Source organism: Dipodomys spectabilis, unplaced genomic scaffold (assembly GCF_019054845.1).
Source record: "Dipodomys spectabilis isolate Male_0828 unplaced genomic scaffold, ASM1905484v1 ptg000175l, whole genome shotgun sequence".
NCBI lineage: Eukaryota > Metazoa > Chordata > Mammalia > Rodentia > Heteromyidae > Dipodomys > Dipodomys spectabilis.
Genome location: NW_024870852.1, coordinates 12,286,424 through 12,310,120, shown reverse-complemented (window position 1 = coordinate 12,310,120; position 23,697 = coordinate 12,286,424). Strand labels below are relative to the sequence as shown.

The 23,697-nt window shown below is 45.6% G+C and overlaps 1 protein-coding gene across 5 annotated transcripts in view; it reads left to right on the top strand.

Annotated features, from left to right (window-relative positions):
- The first annotated feature begins 2,626 nt into the window (after positions 1-2,626).
- Positions 2,627-23,697, top strand: part of Gss (glutathione synthetase) — a 28,243-nt gene continuing 7,172 nt past the window's right edge. Inside the window, exons 1-8 of one of the 5 annotated variants that reach the window (XM_042694675.1) lie at positions 2,627-2,691; positions 6,199-6,424; positions 14,731-14,883; positions 17,880-17,955; positions 18,188-18,327; positions 18,936-19,052; positions 22,943-23,023; positions 23,112-23,189. In XM_042694675.1, coding sequence (XP_042550609.1) covers positions 6,300-6,424; positions 14,731-14,883; positions 17,880-17,955; positions 18,188-18,327; positions 18,936-19,052; positions 22,943-23,023; positions 23,112-23,189 — 770 coding nt within the window. In that variant the 5' untranslated portion in view covers positions 2,627-2,691; positions 6,199-6,299. Of the gene's footprint in view, positions 2,696-3,212; positions 3,220-6,198; positions 6,429-14,730; positions 14,884-17,879; positions 17,956-18,187; positions 18,328-18,935; positions 19,053-22,942; positions 23,024-23,111; positions 23,190-23,697 lie in introns of those variants that run through there. The other 4 variants (XM_042694677.1, XM_042694676.1, XM_042694679.1 and 1 more) reach the window with 4 other exon arrangements.

Below are 23,697 nucleotides of genomic sequence, written 5' to 3'. Positions count from 1 at the left end.
TTTTTTAGCTTAGATCTGTATCTATCTGGGCTGCTGGGGTGATAGCATGGTAAAATCAGATTCCATCCTGCATAAAAAGAGATGAAATAGTAAGTGGAGAAGGATTCCAGGTAAATCAATTCTCCTTTCTGAGTCTCTTTGCTCATAAATAAAATGAGAGCTAGATTAGAAGCTTGTGAGCCGAACATCTCAGAGGATCCCGGAGCCTAGAAATCCTCTTTGTCAGCCCACAGCCCTTCCCGAAGTTCATCATGCACACAGCACAGGCCCTAGAACCAGTGCTGGTGCTCATAGCTTCTAGGGGCCTAAAAGTTTAAATTCCTTGAATTTCTTTTTGGTAAAACAAAGACAATAATATGTCCCTCCCAGGATTACTGCAGGAATCTAAAGGAGATCATACACATGATTGCCTGGCACACAGAAAATGTTTCACACGTGGGAGAACCTTCATTTTGGTTCCGGAGCAGTGAGACTGTGCTAGGGGCTGGAAGGCAGAGAATTCCTCTATGAATGGCCAGAACGGTGCCCCCCCCCCCAGCCAAGTGGGGAGATAGTCTCAAAAACAAGGCCAGGAGGCGTGATGTCATTCCTAAAAAAAGAGACAGGAGCTCTATACACAGATATAGACCATATTGGGGGTTGGGCAGGGGAGAATATAGATCAAACTCAAGTCTCACACATGCCAAGCAGTGATCTACACTAAGCCAACTCAGCTCTCATCCTGTTTCTTAATCTGGGACCTCTGAGTGGGCCCAAAACCGTCTGTGCATTCCTCTGCATGGTACATAAAAGTTTGTGTCTAATGCCTCCTCTCAAAGGTAGCCTGAAAGGTAACAAATCACTAACTGGAGATAACAGTATCTACCTTGAAAGGCTGTGAGGGGATTCAAAGAGGCAATTTAGGAGAAGGATCTGACATTATAAGCTTTGAATAAATGTCAGTTTAATCTCCCCCCCCCCCCTCACCTCCTCCAGTCTACTTCCATCATTCAACAAATACAATTGAGTATCTCCTAAGTGGCAGGCACCATTCCAGGGGTCCAGTGGTGAAATAAAAACAGATATTGGTTCTGCTTTTTCTTTTCTTTTCTTTTCTTTTTTTTTGATGGTCATGGGGCCTGAACTCTGGGCCTGGGCATTGTCCCTCAGCTCTTCAGCTCAAGGCCTGCGCCCTACCACTTGAGCCACAGCAACATTTCCAGCTTTTTCTGCTTAGTGGTACTAAGGAATTGAACCCGGGACCTCATGCATGCAAGGCAAGCACTCTACCACTGAGCCACCTTCTGCTTTGATGGAGCTCACATTCCACATTACTTTTCTGTTTTGTTGTTTTGTCAGTGGTGGGGCCTGAACTCTGGGCCTGGGCACTGTCCCTCAGATCTTTAGCTCCAGGCTAGTGTTCTACCACTTGAGCCAAGGGCCATTTCCTGCTTTTTCTGCTTATGTGGGCCTCAAGCATGCAAGGCAAAACTCTACCATTAAGCCACATTCCCAACCCCCTGTGTGTGCCATGGTGCTGGTGCCTGCCCTCCCTCTCAGCTTTTTCTCTCTCTGCTGGCACCACCACTTAAGCCATGCTTCTTCCACTTCTGTTTTTCTGCTGGCTAAATGGAGAGAAGTCTCAGATTTTCTGCCCTAGCTGGTGTCTCCCATCCTCAGACCTCAGCCTCCTTGTAGCTAACTGTGAGCCACCAGGACCTGGCTGTGCCTTTGCTGCTTTGGCTTCTGCTACTCGGAACACTCAGTGATCCACCCCTACCTCCATCACTGTCTGTCCATTCTGTCATTCATCCTTCCCTGAATCTGACAAAAAAAAGCAATTGACCATTTCTTTTTTAAAATCAGATTGAAAGCAGGGGCTGAATTTTATCAATGGCTAATTCCTTAAGTTTGGGATGATAAAATTCTTATCAAGTGCTTCAGATTGCAAACGATCCTTTTAACCCAGTGGGAAAAAAGGTTAAGGCGTTGGGGGCGCTGCCAAGAGGGTAAAAAGGGGGTGGGATCATGAATTCGCCTATTTTACCAACTTCCCCAGGTTCCGATGCAGATGGTATTGAAGCTGGAAAACACTGGGCCACCCCTCAAGCTGTCCTGACGTGAAAATTCATAGAAATACAATAAACCTTTCCTTTGGCCTCCAAGGCTTTCTTGGAGATGGCCCTCCCACGAGTTTTTTCTTTTGGGGAGAGGGGAGGATTTGACTGGGCTGGAGAACAACCTGGGTTCTAACACAAGCTCTGCTGCTAAGGTGCTGTGCGGTCCTGCTTCGTCCTCTGACTCTCTCTGGGCCTCTACGCTCCGCGCTCCCCCTCTCAACCTCCCACCCCGGTCAGTGCCAAGTCCCTGAGGTGGGTAGTTGGTGGCCGCCTTCGCTCTGAAGTTCTTTCTTCTCACACTGGCCGTCGCCACCTCCGACCACGCGGATGCAGCCTGACCCTACCTCTACTTTCCAAGGGCCGTTCGCCTGAGCGCACCTCTAAAGCCCCGGTGACTCTCAGCACACACCTACTGCCCCTTCCAGGCCGCCGTCCAGCTTCTCAAGCGCAGGTCCCCGCCCCCGCCCAAGCTCCGCCCAGTATCCTCAGCGGAGGGCCGGGCGCGGCCCACCGCGCCTGCGCGGCCCCCGCCCACCACGCTGGGTAACGGCGCCGGGAGTCCGAGTGCGGCGCGCGGCCGGAGGAGGCAAGAGTAGGTTCCGCGACGGCGGCTGGCGAGGGTCACGCTTCCTCTCCCGTCCCCTCCCCGTGGGGGCAGCGCCGAGGGGAGCGAGGGAGGGAAGGAGTCGGGGAGCGAGCGGAGCGCGGGAGGCCCGAGCGCGTCGCGGTCCGGCCCTGCGCGGGCAGCGGGGAACTCGTGTCCAGTGCGGGGGGTGGGGTTGGCCCGGCGCGTGTGGAGCCTGGCTTTTTCCAGATCTGGCCGGTGTCAGCTCGTGAGATCAGAGCCAGAGTTTAAGGGGGGAAAGAAAAGAAAAGAGAAGAGGGACCAGACTTTGCCCTGAGTGGGAGCGACGGGCCGTGGGGGCCGGCGGCCAGGCCCGGGGCGGGCTTGGGCCTGGCCGTGGGGGTGAAGTCCGGCCGGGTTGTCCTGGTGGGCGGGGTAGGACTGTGGGTGACTCACTCGTCATTCATTCCTTGAAGGATCCTGGAGTAACGAGCTGGGAAGAGAAGTGCTCGAGGCCAGTGCCACTTCCTCGCACCCGGGGAAGGAAGGAGCGGGGTGGTCAAGCCCAGGGCAGAGCACCGGGGCTGCTTTGGAAGCCATCAGGAGGGGGGGGGGGCGGGGAGGGAGTGTTACCAGAGGGGGAAAAAACATCTTCCAAGGCCTGGAAGAGGGAGAGTGGCCGGTGTAGCCTGCAGACTGAAGATACTTCACGCGAAACTTTTAGTGCCCAGGAAGAGATGGGGTTGGAGGTGGAGGGGAGGAACTCGGCGACCAGTGCACAGACCTTGAGAATTCAAAGCTGTCCGTATATTTAGGCAGCAGAATCCGGGGGACTGGAGAACAGGACCTAGGAGCAAAGTACACAGGAGGCTTGGTGCCAGAGTAAGATTCATCAGACAAGAAGCAGATTATTATTTTTTTAGGGGGTTGGGCAGTGAGTAGGAGGACAACAACTTCTGTTGGAAGCAGCTGGATATTCCAGTTTGAACCTCAGGAAAGTGCAGCCTTCAAAAATGCTGATTTGTGTGGTGTTCAGCAAAGCAGACCTAAGTCACGAGGAGGATTGAGAAAACAGAATGAGGGAAACAATGCTGGCTTGGTGGTTCTGGCCCGTATGGTGGTTTGAGGCCGCCGAAGGTACATGTGAGACTTCATCTCAACTAGTGGCAGAGTGCTGTGGTGTGTAGTTATCATTCTAGCAAAAGGGGCTAGTGGAATGTCTCAAGTGGTACAGCACTAGGAAGCTTTGAGTTCAAACTGCAGTACCGCTCAAAAAAGTGAGGGGAGGGGATAGCACTTTTCATAGTGAACATTACTATAATTACTATGTCATGACAGGATCTTACTATATACCCAGACTGGCCCTGAATTTGCAATCCACCTCCTTTAATTTTCTGAGTGCTGGGATTACAAGTGTGCACTACTATACCTGGCCAAAGTGATTATTTTTATGTCTTAGCATTCTATGTCCCTAGTATGTAGCCAAGAACCTGGCATTAGGAATATTTGCTGATTAAGCAAAAGCCATGCAGCAGAAATACTGGAATTCCAAAGTTGTGGAGAGTTGGGGGCTAATGGAAGGTTCTGTTGCTCTAATGTTTTGTTTTGTTTTCCCTTTCTGGTACCAGAGGCTTGAACTCAGGGCCTGTCACTCTTGCTCGACTTTTTTGCTCACAGCTGGTGCTCTACCACTTGAGCCACACCTCCAGTCCAGAGTCATGTGGTTTTGTCTTAGTTCTGCCACTAGGCTGCTGTGTGTGACCTCCAACAAGTCTTATTGCCTGTTAAGTAGGTATGGTCAAAACAAAACAAATGAACAAACAAAAACCTCTCATGTTATTTTCTGTATGGTTTGGTTCTGGCTTGAATGTGCCTCTCAAGGGTTCCTGTGTTGGAGTCTTGGGGCCCAAGGTAGTGACTGGGGCGGGGCAGGGGTGGGGAGAATTAAGAGGTGAGGCCTAGTGGAAAGTCTTTAGGTAGTTGAAGTTACTGCCACTGGAAGAGATTAAAATAGTTCTTGTTGGACCCTGAGTTCTGGGAGTGAGTTGGCATAAGCCCTAATCACCCTTTTCGGCTTACTGTCAGTACTGCCATTGTAATGTTTAGTACTGCATAGCCAGTACTAGGCCCCTACACCTCTAAAGCTATGAACTAAATAAGCTTCTTTATAAAGGTTTCAGCTTTGGACATTTATTTTTTTAAAGTAACAGAAAACAGACTAACAAAAGTTCCAAATACTGCTGAGAAATTTCACACTGATTTTTGTCATGTAATCCAAACAGTGACCTTACTGATAGGGGAAATAATAGTATTATAGACTCAAACCCAGGTCTTCCTGACTCCAGAACCTTGTTCTATATTATGACTGTTCTCATTTACTTCACTGGACAGAGATGTTAATCAGAACCTTCTTGGGAGCACACACTCATTCTTTTAAAACGTTGTGCTTGATAATTGATTTAATACCAGTTCGGTCATGAGGCAAGGGAGGCAGGACTGAAAGTGCTGGAATTACCTATCATTTTCTAACATTGTTCTTTGCGCCACTGTGTGAGACCCTAGCCATATCATCTTAAAATTAAATGACAAGGCAGAACAAAATTAATAACTGGTGTTTTTGCCCAAATCCCCTTCTCACCCCATTGCAAAAAGAATGAGATATTTTCTGGGTTGGGGCTAGCGCACTTGCTCTAACAAGCACAAGGCCGAGTTTGAACCCCAATTGTTTACTGCCAATAAAGAGTTCACTTTATTGCTGGATACCAGGGGCTCATGCCTATAATCCTAGGAGACTGAGATCTGAGGATTGCCTTGCAAGCCAGAGCTGTGGAGCAGTGGCTCAGGTTGTAGAGCTCTAGCCTTAAGCAAAAAAGCTCAGGGACCAGTGCCCAGGCCCTTAGTTAAAGCCCCAGTACTGGCATGCACATGCACATACGTGCACACGCACACACACAGTTCACCTTATCTTAATTTCATGTTATTCCACAAAGAGCTCTTGCCTCATACATGATTGGTTTGGTTTGTTACATGAGATGCTGGAGTGAGAAGGGAAATTAATAATCTACAATAATTCTCATCCAGGACAACTTTAAAAAAATACAGAACTTCCACCCTTTCCTCCTTTCAGGCCTTTTCAACTTCAGTCTCTTGCTGTGAGGTGGAGGGGAGTGGTAGTGGTGGAGAGAAGGCAGCAGGTTCAGTTCAGGTTTGTCACTGCTGATCTCTCCCAGGCACTTTGCTTCACAGGTAGGAAATCTGCAGTTCTGAGAGGGGAAGGAATTTGTCCCAGTCATGTATAACATTACTACTTTCTCTAAAGAGTGTTGGACTGGAAATTCAGAAGCCTGGGTGCAAGCCCAGACTTACAAGTCTGAGACCAATTACACTTCCTTACTGTGAGAATAATGCCATTGCTGTATTGGGAACTCGAGAGTGGCGGTGGAAATGCTCTGTAAAGTTATCTATTTTGTGTACATAGAAATTAAGCGCTGGGACCAGCCAGTGTTCATTCCCTGCACCACACTGTCTTTTCAGGAGACTGGTCAAGAGTCCTGCAGTGTTTGGGAGGTGGCTAGTGGCAACTTTGAGTGGTTGCTGGACTCCTGCCCTCTGTCACCTGACTGTCACAGGTTGGGATGGCCACCAGCTGGGGGAGCCTCTTGCAGGATGAGCAGCAGCTGGAGGAGCTGGCCAGGCAGGCCGTGGACCGGGCCCTGGCCGAGGGAGTGTTGCTGAGGACCAAGCAGGAGCCCAGCTCTTCCGACGTAAGCACCAGCCCCACCCACACGCTGGCCACGCCCCTCCGAGCCCACTGCCTGGGCCCTGGCAGCCCCAGTCAGAACACCCCCCCCCCCCCGGCCCCGCCCCCGCCCCCAAAGCTACAATTTATCTCATTCAGTAACTGAAACTAATCTCTGAAAAGATGTAAAGTAAAAAGCTGGAGTAGTCAGACTTAAATTGTGATTTGGGCAAGTTATTTAACCTCTCTTAGCTGGGCTTTCTACAGATACATTAATGTAATAATTGTAAAGCCTGTAGAATTGGTCAGAGGAATTAAAAGAAAAAAAGTTCACATAAAGCACTTTGTCCAGGGAGCTGTTATTTATTAAGCTCCCCTAATCACAATGATTTGTGTGTTATCTGATTATAAGCTTAGACATGTTATCTACAAAAATTGGTAGTTTTTAAAAACAAATGGAATCATATTGTTTGAAGATATGTTTTTGTGTTTTCTTTAACCATAAATCTTAGAACTCTTTTTAGTGCCTTCCATCAGGGTAGGCTTTGTTCTGATGCAGGTGTGGCTGGATCAGCTTAGCTTTCCTCTTCTGATGGCTATGGACAGGTGACTGCTAATGTTTTATAACTACAAATAGCAGATGGGAAATCCATGTTCATGCCTGTTTTGTTTCTCCAGGATAAATATAAGAATGTAGAACCTAGCCGAGCTCTAGTGGCTCACACCTGTCATACTAGCTACTCAGGAGGGTGTGATCTGAGGATCACGGTTCAAAGCCAGTCTGGGCAGGAAATTCCATGAGACTCTTATCTCCAAATAACCAGAGAACAGGAAGTAGCTCTGTGGCTTAAGTGGTAGAGTACTTGCCTTGAGCCCAGGGACAGCACCCAGGCCCAGAGTTCAAGCCCCGCAACCAGCAAAAAAAAAAAAAAAAAAAAAAAAAAAAGTAGAATCTCTGAGCCCATTACTTTTTTTTTTTTTTTTGCCAGTCCTGGGGCTTGAACTCAGGGCCTGAGCACTGTCCCTGAACTTCCTTTTGCTCAAGGCTCTACCACTTGAGCCACAGCACCACTTCTGGCTTTTTCTGTATATGTAGTACTGAGGAATCAAACCCAGGTATTCATGCATGCTAGGCAAGCACTCTGCCACTAAGCCACATTCCTAGCCCCCCCATTATTTTTAAGAATCTCCTTGAGCTGGGAGTAGGTTTGTGTCTATACTCACAGAACTTGGAAGGCAGGAAGATTGATTGAGTTCAGGAGTTTTAGACCAGCTTGGCAATAGTTAAAAAAAACACACAAACAACCTGTCACCTCTAGCCAGACACGGTTGACACATGCCTGTAATTCTAGCTAGTCAGGAGGCTGAAATCTAAGAATCACAGTTCCAAGCCAGCTCTCAAGTGGTAGAACACCCAAGCTCAGGAATAGTATCCAGGCCCAGGACTGATATGTGTGTGTGCATGCATGGATGTTGATACATGCGCGCATGCACACGCGCACACACACACATATCAGTCCTCGCCTCCAAAACAAAGCTTAAAAAAAATAAAAAACTTATTCCTAAAATAACAAAAACTTGTTTTTGTTTTGTTGGTTTTGGGGCTTGAACTCAGGGCCTAGGTGCTGTCCTTGAGCATCTTTGTGCTCAAGGCTAGTGCTCTACTACTTGAGCCACAGTGTCTCTTCCAGTTTTTCAATGATCAATTGGAGATAAGACTCATGGGGACTTTTCTGCCCAGGCTTCAAACTGCTATCTTCAGATCTCAGCCTCCTGAATAGTAGGGTTACAGGCATGAGCCACTAGCACCCAGCCAAAAACCTGTTTAAGACTAATAATATATTTCCATTGTTCAAAATTCCAAAGTTAAGAGTTTAATGTTTCACCCTCCCTTTTACATTCTCCTATCCCAAATGTGTCCTTTTTCTTCAGGTAGTTTATTCACAGTAAGTAAATATATAACATATAACTGTATTTTTTTTTTTTTGCTTTTTTTTTTTTGTGTGTGTGTATGTGTGTGAGAGAGACTAGAGTTTGAACTCAGTGTCTTGTAGCATTGAGCTTGGTAGATAGGGGTACTACCACTTGAACCACAAACCCAGTCTTTATTTTCCTTGTGATTTTTCACTTAGAGTCTCTCTGTTATTTTTGTTCAAGACCTGGCTTAGATCAATCTTTTTACTGCTAAACTCCAGAGTAGCAGTTGTGCTTCCAGGCATAATTTGCATTGTTGAGATGAGGTCTCACTAACTTTTTTTTTTTTTTGGGGGGGGGTCTGGTCATGGGGCCTGAACTCTGGGCCTGGGCACTGTCCCTCAGCTCTTCAGCTCAAGGCTAGCACTCTACCACTTGAGCCACAGCACCACTTCCAGCTTTTTCTGCTTATGTGGTGCTGAGGAGTCAAACCCAGGGCCTCATGCATGCAAGGCAAGCACTCTACCACTGAGCCACCTTCCCAGCTCATAACTTGTCTTTTTTTTTGTCTTTTCTTTTTTGGTACTGGGGATCGAACCCAGGACGTTGCGCTTGCTAGGCAAGCGCTTTGCCACTGAGCTACATCCATCACTAACTTTTTGTCTGGGCTGGCCTCATATCATGATCCTCCTAATCTCTGCCTCCAAGTAATTAACATTACAGCCACAACATCCAGCTTTTTCTCTTTTTTCTTGTATTGAGAAAGGCTTCTCACTATGTAGCCTAAATTGGCCTTAAATTTGTAATCTTTCTGCTTCTGCCTCTTAAATACTTGGATTACAGGCATATGTCACCATACATAGCCCCACTTTTAAACCAAAAGGCATACTAGACAAATTCTTGGGTACTTTTTTTTTTTATCCTTCCTAATTACCAGTGTACTTCAAAGCCATCTATACTGGTGATTAAAGAGCTAACAGCAGGGGCTGGGAAGGTGGCTCAGTAGTAGAGTGCTTGCCTTGTATGCCTGAGGCCCTGGGTTCGATTCCTCAGCACCACATAAGCAAAAAGCAAAAAGCCGGAAATGGTGCTGTGGCTCAAGTTGTAGAGCGCTAGCCTTGAGCTGAAGAGCTGAGGGAAGAGTTCAGGCCCCACAACCCGACCCAAAAACAAACAAAAAAAAGAGCTAACAGCATGGTTTGTTTGTTTGTTTTTTAAAGCTAAACACTTTCTGTTTTGTCTCTGCAATCAGTACTTACTAGGGACTTGGGGGATAGCCCAGAGTCAGTAAATACTTGCCAACTACCAAGTACATGACGTATCCTGTAAAGGTGGCTTTGGCAATAAAATTTCTTGGGCTATGATTTTCTGAATTCAAGATGAAACATATCCCCCTTCAAGCTTCTATTTTCTGTTATTACCTGTTAATGAACAGGTATTGTATGAAGGTCTGATTTGTCTTTCTGAGAGTTAATGCAAGAAAAGGCACAATCCTCAATGAGAATATAATCCAGAGTCATGTGCGTGCATGTGGTATGTGATTTCATTCTAAATCTTTACCAGGTGCCTTCTCTGGGACAAGACCTTTTTGGCACTGAGGACAGAGTGAGTCAGCTGGAGGTCCAGCCTCTGAAGCTCAGGCTCTAGCTGGAGAACACAAAACAAAATTGAATCACTCAGGAACACAGTACCACACAGTTCTAGCTGTCATTTGCTGAGTATTTCCTCTGGGGAGTGGTCAGGCACTGTTCTGCACACTTTCGACTTGCTGACTCATTTGCCCTTCAGTATAGCAAACATAAACTCCTGGGTGCTGGTGACTCACTCCTTTAATCTTAGCTACTCAAGAGGCTGAGGTCTGAGGGTAGTGGTTCAAAGCCCACTTGGGCAGGAAAGTCCATGAGACTTCATCAGTTAACTACCAAAAAGCTAGAAGTGAAGGTGTGGCTCAAGTGGTAGCATGCTAGCCTTGAGCAGAAAAGCTAAGAAGCTAAGAACAGCACCCAAGCCCTGAGCTCAAGCCTCAGGACCACCGTACACACACACACACACACACACACACACACACACACACACACACACACACACACACACACACACACACACACACACACACACACACACACACACACACACACACACACGTAAAAAAAGGAACGATGAATCTAGGAACGATGGATCTAGGAATTTAAGTAATTTATCTCAGGTCGTTTAAATAGTGGAATAATTGGCAGAACCAGAACTGAAGCTCAGGCACTTTGGTACCTGTAGCTGAGAGTCATGGACCAGCCACAGCATGCAGGCTGATGGTTTGGTCCCTGCAATGCTTAGGGAGTTAATTCATTTGACGGACGAGGTAAACCATGAACAGGGTACATCCTTCAAGAGGCGGCATGTAGACTAAATCTCCTTTCCCCACTGATCTTTCCTTTACAGAGGCAATCATTGTTAACAGGCTTTGGGTTTTTTGTTTTATTTTGAAACCAGGATGCCTTTTGAAAGTTAGCCAACATTTTTTGAAAATTCATGATATTAAAAACAAAGCCAGGGGCGAGGAGGGTGGCTCAGTGGTGGAGCACTTGCCTTGCATGCTTGAAGCCCTGGGTTTGATTCCTCAGCACCACATAAGCAGAAAAAGCCGGAAGTGGTGCTGTGGCTCAAGTGGTAGAGTGCTAGCCTTGAGTTGAAGAGCTGAGGGACAGCGCCCAGGCCTAGAGTTCAGGTCCCACAACCAACAACAAACAACAGCAACAACAAAAGCCAGTGCTGGTGGCTCACCTCTGTATTCTGAGCTATTCAGGAGGCTGAGAGCTGACAATAGTAGTTTGAAACCAGCCTGGACAGGAAAGTCTATGATTCTTTTCTCCAATTAATCACCAAAAAGCTCTCAGACCCTGAGTTCAAACCCCAGGACTGGCACCAAAAAGAAAGCTGCACAATCAGGTCACTGGGCACGTCTGGCCCACTTTACTACATGGCGGCAACCAGCTGGAGCAAAGTTGTGGCTGAATTTCAGATAAGATACCACTTCTCACCACCTTTCCTCACCTGGTATTTCCCTTGCCACAATCAGAGTGTTCTTGGCATCACACATGCTGTGGTGTTTCTTGCACTGAGCTACTGTTACTCTTGTGCCCAGGTCTTATCTAAAGTAAGAGACTTTGCACTTCAGCCTGTAGCCATGTGGCCTGTGGGAAGCGGCTGCATGCCTGCAATCCTACATTCAAGTCAGGTAATGAGTCCTGGGGGCTGAGGCAGAAGGAAGTCTTGGCAGAAAAACTCTGGGAGGTTCTGGTAGCAGATGAAACTTCTTGGGGGAGGTAAGTCTTAAAGCCAGAGGATTGCTGGTATAGTCATCACACATGCATTTTATATAAGCTACAGTAGTTCCTGTTTAACTCAAGAAGGCTTCAGGATGCCAGGTGCCAGTGGCTCACACCTATAATCCTAGCTACTTAAGCAGCTTAGATTTGAAGACTGTGGTTTGAAGCTGGCCTGGGCAGGAAAGTCTGTGAAATTCTTATCTCTAATTAATCACCAAAATGCCAGCAGTGAAGCTGTGGCCCAAATGGTAGAGTACCAGCCTTGAGCACAAAAGCTCAGGGACGGCACCCAGGCCTTGAGTTCAAACCCTAGTATCAGTGCTCGTGTGTGTGTGTGTGTGTGTGTGTGTGTGTGTGTACAGCCAAGTTCTCTCTTCTCCTGTCCTCCCTCCCTTCCTTCCTTTCTTCATTTTTTTCTTTTGAGATAAAGTCTTGTACAGCCTAGGCTGACCTGAACTCATGATCCTCTTGCCTCATCCTGCCAAGTGCTGGGATTACAGGTATGCACCAACGCTAAAGCTAACACTGTACACTCGTAGTTCACTTCTGTAATGGCAAACTGATACTTACTTGAAAGTTCAATCAGGACTGTTTGAACCTTTCAAGGTCTTACTATCTCTTAACCAAGTTCTAGTCCATTTGTTGTTGGGAATCTCAGAATGCATTTTCTCCCCTTCTAGAAACTTGACTATATCAAAATGCAGCTAAATTCCAAGCCTGCTAACCTGAGTTTATCATCTCAAGTACTAAGTGGGAGCCACTCCAGTTTTCTACTCAGGGGCAGAGTTCACTTCTGCCAAACCAGAAGGCCAGAGAGCTGGAGTGGGAGATTCTGACACGGGTAAAGGCCTGGGCATGAATATCAACCAGATATGAGTTCATATCTGGAGGTGTGGGTGTGGATTGTGTTGATAGGGTTTAATCACCATCCTGCTTGAAATCCCAGCACTCCTTACCAGCCAAATATACTTTTAGACCTATTACTTAGTCTCTGTGTAGGGTCTCTCTGCTCCCTCTCCCCCTTTCCCCTCCCTCCCCTTTTGGTCAGTCATGGGGCTTGAACTCCAGGTCTGAGTGCTGTCCCTGAGCTTTCTGCTTAAGACTAATGCTCTACCACTTTGAGCCACAGTGCCATTTTCGGTTTTCTGGTGTTAACTGGAAATAAGAGTCTCATAGACTTTCCTGCCTGGGCTGGCTTCAAACCTTGATTCTCAGATCTCAGCCTACTAAGTAGCTAGGTGTGACCCACCAGTGCCCACTTGTATCTCTTGTTACACAAGAATTTGATCGTGAGAGCCAGGTGCCAGTGGCTCAAGCCTGTAAATCCTAGCTACTTAGGAGGCTGAGATCCGAGGATTGCAGTTCAAAGCCAGCCTGGGCAAGAAAGTCTGTGAAACTCTTATATTCAATAAACCACTCAGAAAACCAGAAGTGGTGCTGTGCTCAAGTGGTAGAGCGCTAGCCTTGAGCTGAAGAGCTCAGGGATAGTGTCCAGGCCCAGAGTTCAAGCCCTATGACCTACCAAAAGAAAAAAAAAGAATTTGTTCATGAGATACAGAGAAACCAGAAGTTGAATTGGGAGACTTTTTATTAGAAAGCTGGTAACTGTGAGCAAACACATGTCCTCAAAAACTTGCAGCCTCCAATACACTTAATACTGTTAGGAAATTGAACCATGAGGGCAGTAAGGAAAGAGAGAAAAAAATCTCAAACCAGATCAACTCTAATGGAGAGTTGAAGAGGGACGCCACGGTGCCCTGAGGAATCAGGAAACATGAGGCATGGAAGTTGGCAGGGGTGGAGGGGCCTAAATAGGGTCGTAGTCTAGAGGCAGGGTCGTAGTCTAGAGGCAGGGTCATAGGAGTTCAAAAGTTCAAAAAGTCTCCTGAGTTCATAGTACAAGTCTGGCAGGTCCAGGAATGTGTTGTCTAAGTCCCCATCCCTGCTTCTAGGAATTCAGGCAAGCCTATCATCTGGGGGTGGACTGTCTGGGCAGGGGATTTTACCTCGAAGAGTTTTCAGAAAGTCCCTATCATCCGCCAAGGTGCCAAGATGGTGCCAGTTAGCCCCAGTATTCATAATTCTTTTTTTTTTTTTTTTTTTTTGCCAGTCCTGGGTCTTGAACTCAAGGCCTGGGCTCTGTCCCTGAGCCTCTCTGTGCTCAAGGCTAACACTCTACCACTTGAGCCACAGCTCCATTTTCAGCTTTTTCTGCTTATGTGGTACTCAGGAATCAAACCCAGGGTCTCATGCAGGCTAGGCAAGCACTCTACCACTAGGCCACATTCCCAGCCCCCATATTTCACTCTTAAGTATGGATAATATGGTATCTTCCTCATAGAGTTAAGTGATGAATCCATCTTAAGTATTTAATGATGGCATTTTGCACACAGGAACTGCTTAGTCATTTGTAGATTGTGTGTGTGTGTGTGTGTGTGTGTGTGTGTGTGTGCGTGTGTGTGTGTGTGTACGTACGTGTGTACATTCTGGGACTTGAACTCAAGGTAATGCTTCTTAGCTTTCTCACTCAATGCTCTACCACTTGAGCTGTGCTCCACTTCTGGCCTGCCCAGACTGGCTTTGAACTGTGATCCTGGCCTGGGAAGGTGGCTTTGTGGCAGAGTGCTTACCTAGCATGCACAAAGCCCTGGGTTTGATTCCTCAGTACCACACAAACAGAAAAAGCCAGAAGTGGTGCTGTGGCTCAAGTGGTAGAGTGCTAGCCTGGAGCCAGAGAAGCTCAGGGACAGAGCCCAGGCCCTGAGTTCAAGCCCCAGGATTGACCAAAAAAAAAAAAAAGACCTAACTGTGATCCTCATATTTCAGCCTCCAGTGTTTCTAGGATTACAAATGTGAGCCACCAGTATCTCGTTGTGGATTTGCTCATTTTTAAAAAACTTGTAGAGATAAATTGTCACAGAAACTGAATGCTGTCTTTGTACCCTTTCCTCACCTTTCTTCTGTCCTTCTACTCCTGTTGGTAACTACTATCCTGAAATGGGTTTATTCTCAATTAACATAGGACAGATTTTTCGTGGGGTTACCTTTGCAGGAAGTCACCCCATTCATTCCTACCCTACTGTCTCTCATTGATCAGGTGGTGAGCTATGCCCCTTTCACACTCTTCCCCTCTCTGGTCCCCTGTGCCCTGCTGGAGCAGGCCTATGCTGTGCAGATGGACTTCAACCTGCTAGTGGATGCTGTCAGCCAGAATGCTGTCTTCCTGGAGCAGACTCTTTCCAGGTACTGGGTAGAACTTGAGGAACCTAGGACCTGTTAGAAGCAAGGGACAGGAAGATTGGGGATCCATGAGTACTTCTGTGTGAGCTGACTTGGTGGATAGGAGGCAGATGCCCCAGGCAAAACACAAAAGTAGAAAATGAGTCAGGAATGTTGGCTTCAATTCCTGCTTCTGTTCTGTGATTATATGGCCTCAGAGAAGTCCTTTTCCTTCTCTGGGCCTCAGTTTCTTTATCTAAAAGATAAAGAAGTTGGCTTAAATATAATCTCCTTTCCAGTGCTGACATTTTGTGATCTATGCTTTCCTGCTTTTGAAGACTAAAATTTCCATTTGAAATTAGGGTAAGTAAGCTTAGTTTGGAGGAAAAAAGAGTAGGGAAGCGTATTGTTTTAAAAGTCAGACTTCCTACTTCTTCCCTCAGCCTCTTAGCTTTGGTGGGACAGAATGCAGATTGGAGCATACCCAAGACACAAGGCACCAAGTCTGAAATGGCTCACAGCCACTCCTTTCTTTTTCTTCTTTCTAGGTCTTTTTATTTTTTCCCTTCTTCAGATCCTGGAGCAAGTGAAATTTCCTGAGTTATTTTAGAATTACATCTAAGTTTATCTTAGAATTAAATGTATACATGTTACATAATTGCTAGATGTATATATAGATAACTGTGTATCTTTGATAATCTAAAAAAACGATTTTGTTAGAAACCAAATCTTTTTTCAAATGTGTACCTTTGGTGTGAGGATGAATATAAGAAGAAATCATAATGGTATAAGTTGGGAAACTCTGCCCTACCTTCTCTCAGGATGGGCCTGGTGTTCATACCAGCAGTTCTAGATTCTAGGAGCAGCCTGACACGTCACCTTTATATTAGCAATGTAAGTTTGAGAGAACACTACAGCCGCTCTCTGCAACACCCTCCCTCACCCCCACACACCCTTCTAGCTCTCAGGGAGAAGGGAAGCCTAGAACCTGACGTGGAGGACATTACAAAAGAGAAAATATATGCTAGTTTCCCTGAAGGCTAAAGCCCGCTGAGAACTTCCCTCCTCACCAGAGGCTAGAATACCCTCTGAGAAAACTCTCCTTGGAAAGCAGGCTGGCTGGGAGCAGAGGAACTCCAGGACAGGCCAAAGCTACTTGCCTATCCATATTGTTCTGCCACAAGGATCCTGGAACTAGATGAATCTCCAGGCACAGCTTCTCTGAATCTTGAGAAGCAGCCGTGTAGAGTTAAGGCCCTATGGAGTCCTCCTCACTGTGCTTTTACCTGAGGCTCCAGAAAATCCTATTGGATGGTCACCTAGTACGTGGCACATGTTATAGCTGCACACTGGGCTCCAAGGATGAGCCTACCCAGTCTGGCTCCACCCTTATGCAGTATATAGTCAAACAGGAAGGATGACACTGATCATCTCAATAAATCAGTGTATAGTCAGTGCTATGAAAGAGAGGCCATCAGAGTCCTGAGCAAGGGAAGATTACCAGATAGCAAAGGCTTCTCTGAGGAAATCATATGTATGACCATCACATGATGGCTGGCTGAAAGAAAACCAGGATATTTAGTTTGTCTGAAAAATCCTATATAAGCCCATGGTGTAACTGCTGGGGGGAGGGGGGAGGCTGTAATGCTGTCTGCCAGAGGAAGAAGGTGTCTCAAGGTACCCAAGTACAGGGAAGCTATGGAGAATCAACCGAAAAGCTTATCAGCCATCAGATCTGTTCAAATATAGAATAGTTATATCACCTACCATTTAAAAATTTCTCTTGGACCAGAAGAACACATTCAATTTTTTAAAAGTTTTATTTATTTTTTATTGTGAAAATACTGTACAGAGGGGTTACAATTACATGGGCAAGATAATGAGTACATTTCTTATCAAGCATTGTAGCCTCCTCCTTTGTTTCCCCTTCCCATCCCTTCCCATCTTCCCCCCCCCCCCCCGCCCCAACACATTCAATTTTTAAAAAATAATGTTTCATGCCTGTACTGGTGGCTCATGCCTGTAATCCTAGCTATTCAGGAGGCTGAGATCTAAGCATCATAGTTCAAAGCCAGTCTAGGCAGGAAAGTCTGTGAGACCGCTCATCTCCAATTAACTACTAAAAAGCTGGAAATTGCACTGTGGTTCAGAGCAGTAAAGCACTAGCCCTGAGCACAAAGGCTCAGGGACAGACCCTGAGTTCAAGTCCCAGAACTGGCACTAAAAAAAATAAAACGTCTTATTCATGTAATGTTCACCACAGCTTTATGATCTTCATCTTACAGTTGAACAAACTGATTCAGACAGATGAAATGATTCTCTGAGGTTGTCTAATAGTGGGTAGTAGAGCTAGAGTTTTTTTTGTGTATGTTCTTTTTTCATATTCATTAAAAGCTTTTTTTTTTTTTTACATAGGGTCTCACTATAGTTCAGGCTTTCTCAAACTCCAGATACTCCTGCCTTTGCCTCCTAACTGCTGAGATTACATTGTGGTCTACATTGCTCAGCTAGAGCTGTGTGTGTGTGTGTGTGTGTGTGTGTGTGTGTGTGTGTGTGTGTGTGTGTGTGTGTGTGTGTGTGTGTGTGTGTGTGTGTGTGTGTGTGTGTGTGTGTGTGTGTGTGTGTGTGTGTATGTGTGCACGCACGCATGCGTATGCACACACCAGTAACAGGGCTTGAATTCAGAGTCTGGGTGCTGTCCATTTTTTTTTTTTTTTTGCTCAAGCATGGCACTTTACCACCTGAGCCACAACTCCACTTGGGACTTTTTGCTAGGTTAATTAGAAATCAGTGTCTCATGAACTTTCTTGTCCAGGCTGGCTTCAAATTTCCATTCTCAGATCTCAGACTCCTGAATAACTAGGTTTATAGGCATGATCCTTAACCATAATTCTCTACTGGATTTGAATGGATTTTCCAGTTTGGGCCAGAAGAACAGAAAAGCATTCAGGAGCCAATGATTAGGGGTAGGAACTTGAAGATTCCATGTAATCTAGAAAATGTTCTGTTTCCTCTTCCAGTACAATCAAAAGAGACAACTTTACTGCTAAGCTCTTTGACATCTACAAGCAAGTCCTGAAAGAAGGCATTGCACAGGTAACCATTCTTGGCCCTTCTGCTATCTGGATCCTGCCCTTCTCTCTGATGTTTTGAATTGATCTTAACCTCAATCTCCTGGTAATCTGCCTCTCACTGGTTCCCATTGGCATTGGGAGTGTTAGCTGGTGCTTTTCCTCTAGCATGGAGTTTGTGTATTTCTCTGCTGTGTGGCTAGACCCTCAGAGTCAGCCCCAGGGCAGATGTCCTCAGCCTTCAGTTTCGTCCACAGACTGTGTTCCTGGGCCTGAACCGCTCAGACTACATGTTCCAGAGTAATGCAGATGGCTCCCCAGCCCTGAAACAGATTGAAATCAACACTATTTCTGCCAGCTTTGGGGGCCTTGCTTCTCGGACTCCAGATGTGCACCGGTGGGTTTCTTGGGCAGCTGTGGACACAGCCTTAAGAACCTACTAAGCCAGGGATCACTGATCATGGATTACTGAGTCAGGGATCTCCCAGTTAGGACTGGGCCTGCCTGGGCCCTGGGTCATGTGTCCATCCCTTTCCCCCTTCATCCTTACATTCTCCCAATATGCTCCTTGCAATAGTTTACATTTGTAATTAGATTTTTAATATGTCAGGGAGAGATGAGACTTCATGGCTTATTTAGTCCTGCTTCTTCATTACGTAAGTTAGTGTTCCAGGTAGAGGAACAACAGATTCTAGTACGTTCCAGAGACCTGTGGCGAGAAAGACCTTGACAGTTGGCAGGGATCTAGCTTACATGGAGGCTGGACTGGGGGGTGTCATGCGGACACAAGGCCTCAGGTTCCTCTGGGCATATACATCGGGGAATCACTGTGAGTTCACTCCAGCCTGTTCTAACTAAAGTAGATCCTGCAGGAATGTGATGGTAAAGATGCTTTTAAGTATGTGATTGATTTGCAGAGTCATATTCCCTATGTGTCTGTGAAGTCATAGGCAGAGGGGTCTTCTAGTCCATCCAGTTACTGAATAGCCATCTCTGTTCCAACAGACATGTTCTCAATGTCCTGAATAAGACCACAGAAGCTACCAAGATCCTCTCCAATAATCCCAGCAAGGGACTGGCCCTGGGGATCGCCAAAGCCTGGGAGCTCTATGGCTCAGCCAAGTAAGTATGGGGGAAGAAAAATGGCAGCAGTATCCTGATTTAGATTCAGCATTCATTGGGGCAGCAGATTCTTCTTTGTTAGACATCATTAATAAAGGGATTTTTCTGGGAACAGAAACTTAAAACTCTCAAGTGCCAATACGATTTTAATGGCATTTTGGACTTCCTTAAATAAGGGATTCTGAGTACAACTTAACCTTTCCTTATTGGCTGGAAGTCATCATTGTGACTGTCAGCAGTTGTGTCTTGCTATATTGCAGAGATGCCACCTAGGATCAGAAAGGCTTAGGGGGCTTTTTGCTTGTACCAATGGCCTTTAGTGCTGAAATAGATGAATTCTCATCTAACTTCCTGATTATTAGCTCTGACTATTTACTACCATCAGTGGGCTTGAATGTGGAATACTTCCCTCCTCTTCTAGTATTTTCTTTTCTGATTGGCTGTTGTTTAGAAAAAAAAAAAACTGAGGGCTGGGAAGGTGGCTCAGTGGTAGAGCGCTTGCCTTGCATGCTTGAGGCCCTGGGTTCGATTCCTCAGCACCACATAAGCAGAAAAGGCTGGAAGTGGCATTGTGGCTCAAGTGGTAGAACGCTAGCCTTGAGCTGAAGAGCTGAGGGACAGCGCCCAGGCCCAGAGTTCAGCCCCACGACCGGACCCAAAAAAAAAAAAAAAAAAGATGATAGAAAAAAACCCGAAAAACAGTGATTCAATTTGTTACAGTTGTACCCAAAGAGTGGGAGGGTTCTTTTGATGATTAAATGCGTAAGATTTGACTTAAGAATTTTATGGTGTCTATTTTGACTGCTTAGGGCATTTTTTGCTTTCTTCCTATTTCTCAACCATGTTCCAGATGTGTGAAGATGCTAGGTAAGTGACTTCCAGATAATTGAGGGGTCATAATACTAATTACTGTGGTGCTAATATGGCACTAACAGTTGTCCTAGAATGAGCACTTACTAGTGCTATCCCTTGTGCTATGGATCTCATTGAAATCTCATAACAAATGCTATAAGATAGGGGCTGTTCTTGCCCATTTCACAGATGAGGAAACTGAGGTTCATAGTCTTGCTCAGTTCTGACTACTCAGAGGGAGGTAGAATATGTTTTCTGGATCTGGCTTCCATTGCTTGGGCAGGCTGAGTTAATTGGACAAAGCATGCAATTGTACTTTACCCTCTTGCTTTCCCCCTGTTTCTGGGCTAGATGCCACCCCATCCTCCCCATGAACAGAGAAATTTAGGCTGCAAAATAAAGAGCAAGATCTTTGGCCCTCCCTACTCTTATTAGGGCTAGTAGAGCACTATTTCTAGCTAGTCTTTTACAAGAAAATGCTCAAGCCAGTGTCAAGTCTGACCTCTGCTTATTGGTATATATGACCTTATGAAGTTTGAGGCAGGCTTTGAGAGGGAACATAATAGGACCTATATTTGGCCACATGGAAAGAAGTCAGGTAAACAGTGTTTAGTCCAAAAGGTTCAGCTAAGGTAAATAAAAATAGAGACAAACAGATACAAGGGCAGGTATAGGAGGTCAGGAATACACACAGCATTCTAAGCCAGAGTCTGGGGGCTTCCACAGATCTTTGCAAGAGACCACAGGCACAAAAAGTATAGCCACAGCAAAAATAGTTTGCTTTTGTTAAGTATTGGCCTTAGGAGTCTGATGGAGGACTAGATCTACCTTTGATCCTGAAGATAGCTTAACTGGTAGCTAAAGAGACAATCCTTTTTCTTGAGTTCTCAAGCACTTTGTTGTTGTTGTTGTTGTTTCTTTGTTTTGTTTGTTTGATCGTTTCTTTTTACTAGAACTTTGGTTTGAACTAGAGTCCTCTTGCTTGCTAGGCAGATATTCTATCACTTGTCAGACCTAAGCTCTTGCTGTTGTTTGTTTTTGTTTTTGTTTTGTTTTTGGGGGCTTGAACTCAGAGCCTGGGCACTGTTCCTGAGCTTCTTTTGCTCAAGGCTAGCACTCTACCCACTTAAACCACAGCGTCACTTCCAGCTTTTTCTGTTTATATGGTACTGAGGAATTGAACCCAGGGCTTCATGAATGCAAGGCACGCACTCTATCACTAAGCCACATTTCTAGCCCATTTTTTGGTATGTGCTGGTATTTGGGCTTTAACTTTAGGCCTTGCACTCTTGCTTGGCTTTTTCACTCAAAGCTGACACTCTACCACTTGAATTACACCTCCACTTCAAGCTTTTTATATTTGTGTGCTGGTCCTGGGTCTTGAACTCAGGTCCTTGGCATTGTCCCTGAACTTTTATGCTCAAAGCTACCATTCTCCTACTTAGCCCTAGCTCTACTTCTGACTTTTTTACTGGTTAATTGGAAATAAGAGTCTCACAAACTTTTCCTGTTGGGCTAACTTTGAACTGTGACCCTCAGATCTCTGCCTCCTTTGTAGCTAGAATTACAGGAGTGAACCACCAGCACCTGGCTAGCTCCTGCTTCTTTTATTATTTTTTTTAATTTTATTTATTTATTTTTGGGTCCGGTCGTGAGGCCTGAACTCTGGGCCTGGGCACTGTCCATCAGCTCTTCAGCTCAAGGCTAGCGCTCTACCACTTAAGCCACAGCGCCACTTCCGGCTTTTTTCTTTTTGCTTATGTGTTGCTGAGGAATTGAACCCAGGGCCTCAGGCATACAAGGCAATGCTCTACCACTGAGCCACCTTCCCAGCTCCCTCCCGGTTCTTTTAAAGATGCATGTAACCAGAGAGAAAGAAGCCCAGCAAACCTCAGTGATCCCATTAAGGAAACCAGGGCTTAGGGATTCATTCAATGGTAGAGCACTTGCTAGTACCTACTATACCTTGGATTTGAACTCTAGCACTAAAACAAAATGAAACAAAAATGTCAAACCAGAAATAGTTGTGTGGACAGAAATATTGGAGGGCACTGGGAGACAATACCATAATTGTAATTAGCATTATGAGCTTCTCGGGGTTCTACTTAGCTATTCTAATTTTCATTAAAAATCATAGTTTTTTAAATTAAACCCTTTATAATCTAGTAAGTCATTAGTACCTGACTCTCAGCAGTGAGGGTTATTGTTTATTTTCAAAATATTCTTTAGGGGCTGGGAAGGTGGCTCAGTGGTAGAGCGCTCGCCTTGCATGCATAAGGCCCTGAGTTTGATTCCTCAGCACCACATAAGCAAAAAAGAAAAGCCGGAAGTAGCGCTGTGGCTCAATTGGTAGAGCGCTAGCCTTGAGCTGAAGAGCTGAGGGACAGAGCCCAGGCCCAGAGTTCAGGCCCAAAGGACTGGACCCAAAAAAACAAAAAACAAAAAAAGATGTTCTTTAATACTACTACCTCTTTATTCTTTCAGATAGACTTAAAAATTCTAGGAAAAAAATCCTCTTAGATTTTTGTGATAGTTTTAAATGTAAACTGTAATTTACACAAAAAAATCACTTCATTGCTGGAGAAAGGAGCAGAAACATTTCTTTTTTTTTTTCTTTCCAAGTTTCCTATTTTCAGCAAGTAATGTGTTAAAACCTGAGGCAATTCTAAGTGCTGGTAGCTCATGCTTGTAATCCTAGCTACTCAGGAGGCTGAGATCTGAGGATCAAGGTTCAAAGCCAGCCCGGGTAGGAAAATCTTATCTCCAATAAGTTACCAAAAAAGCTGGAAGTGAAGCTATGGCTCAAGTGGTAGAGCACTAGCTTTGAGCAAAAAGAGGCTTACGGACAGCATCCAGGCCCTGAGTTCATGCCCTAGGACCAGCAAAACAACAACAAGAACAAAAACCTGAGGCAATCCCAAATTGGAGCAGGGGACATCTACTTTTTTAGGAAATCTCTGTTTTCATTCCTGAAGGGGATGAGTCAGAGCAAGGACAGGCTCTTTAGCAGTTTGGGGCCATCTGTGCTCTTTCTCCAGTGCCCTGGTGCTACTAATTGCTCAAGAAAAGGAAAGGAACATATTTGACCAGCGCGCTATAGAGAATGAGCTGCTAGCCAGGTAAGTAATAAAGGAAGGAAACCTCCGGATATGGCCTCAAGAACAGAGCATGCACTCCTTCTGATTCTTGTCCATCCATCTTTGCCAGGAACATTCACGTAATACGGAGACGATTTGAAGATGTCTCAGAAAAGGGGTCCTTGGATCAAGATCGAAAGCTGTTTATGTAAGCATCCCCAGAGTCCCCAAAGATGGCTGGTTTGTGAAACTCTCATGCCACCTTCTTTTGCCAAATGGTCTTTTCTTCTGGAAGATATGATGGCTTGTTTTCTTTCTTCTCTTCTAACTTCTGAAATACCTCATCCTCACAGGAAATTCTGGAGAAGGGCAACCAAATGCTGACCTGGTTTTCATGTGCCCCTAAAATCTCAAAAGTTTTCTTTTCCCGTCTTGGTGGCTGGTCAAGTTGGTCCTGAGCAACCAGGGAGCAGGAGAGGCAGCTGGCTCATTCTGGGACCCAGCAGGTTGTTACTTAACTCTGAGCTCAGCCCTGGATTTATCTTCCAAAAGAGGCCTGGTCCTTTCTCTCCAGAGGCCACCACTAGGTGGCTTTATTGCTACATCTTTGGATAGCATTGCTGCATTCATAATTAGACCTGGACCTTGAACTGTTAAAAGTTACAAACCATCCTGAAATTTCATAATACCACTTACTACCCCCTGTATTTCAAAAT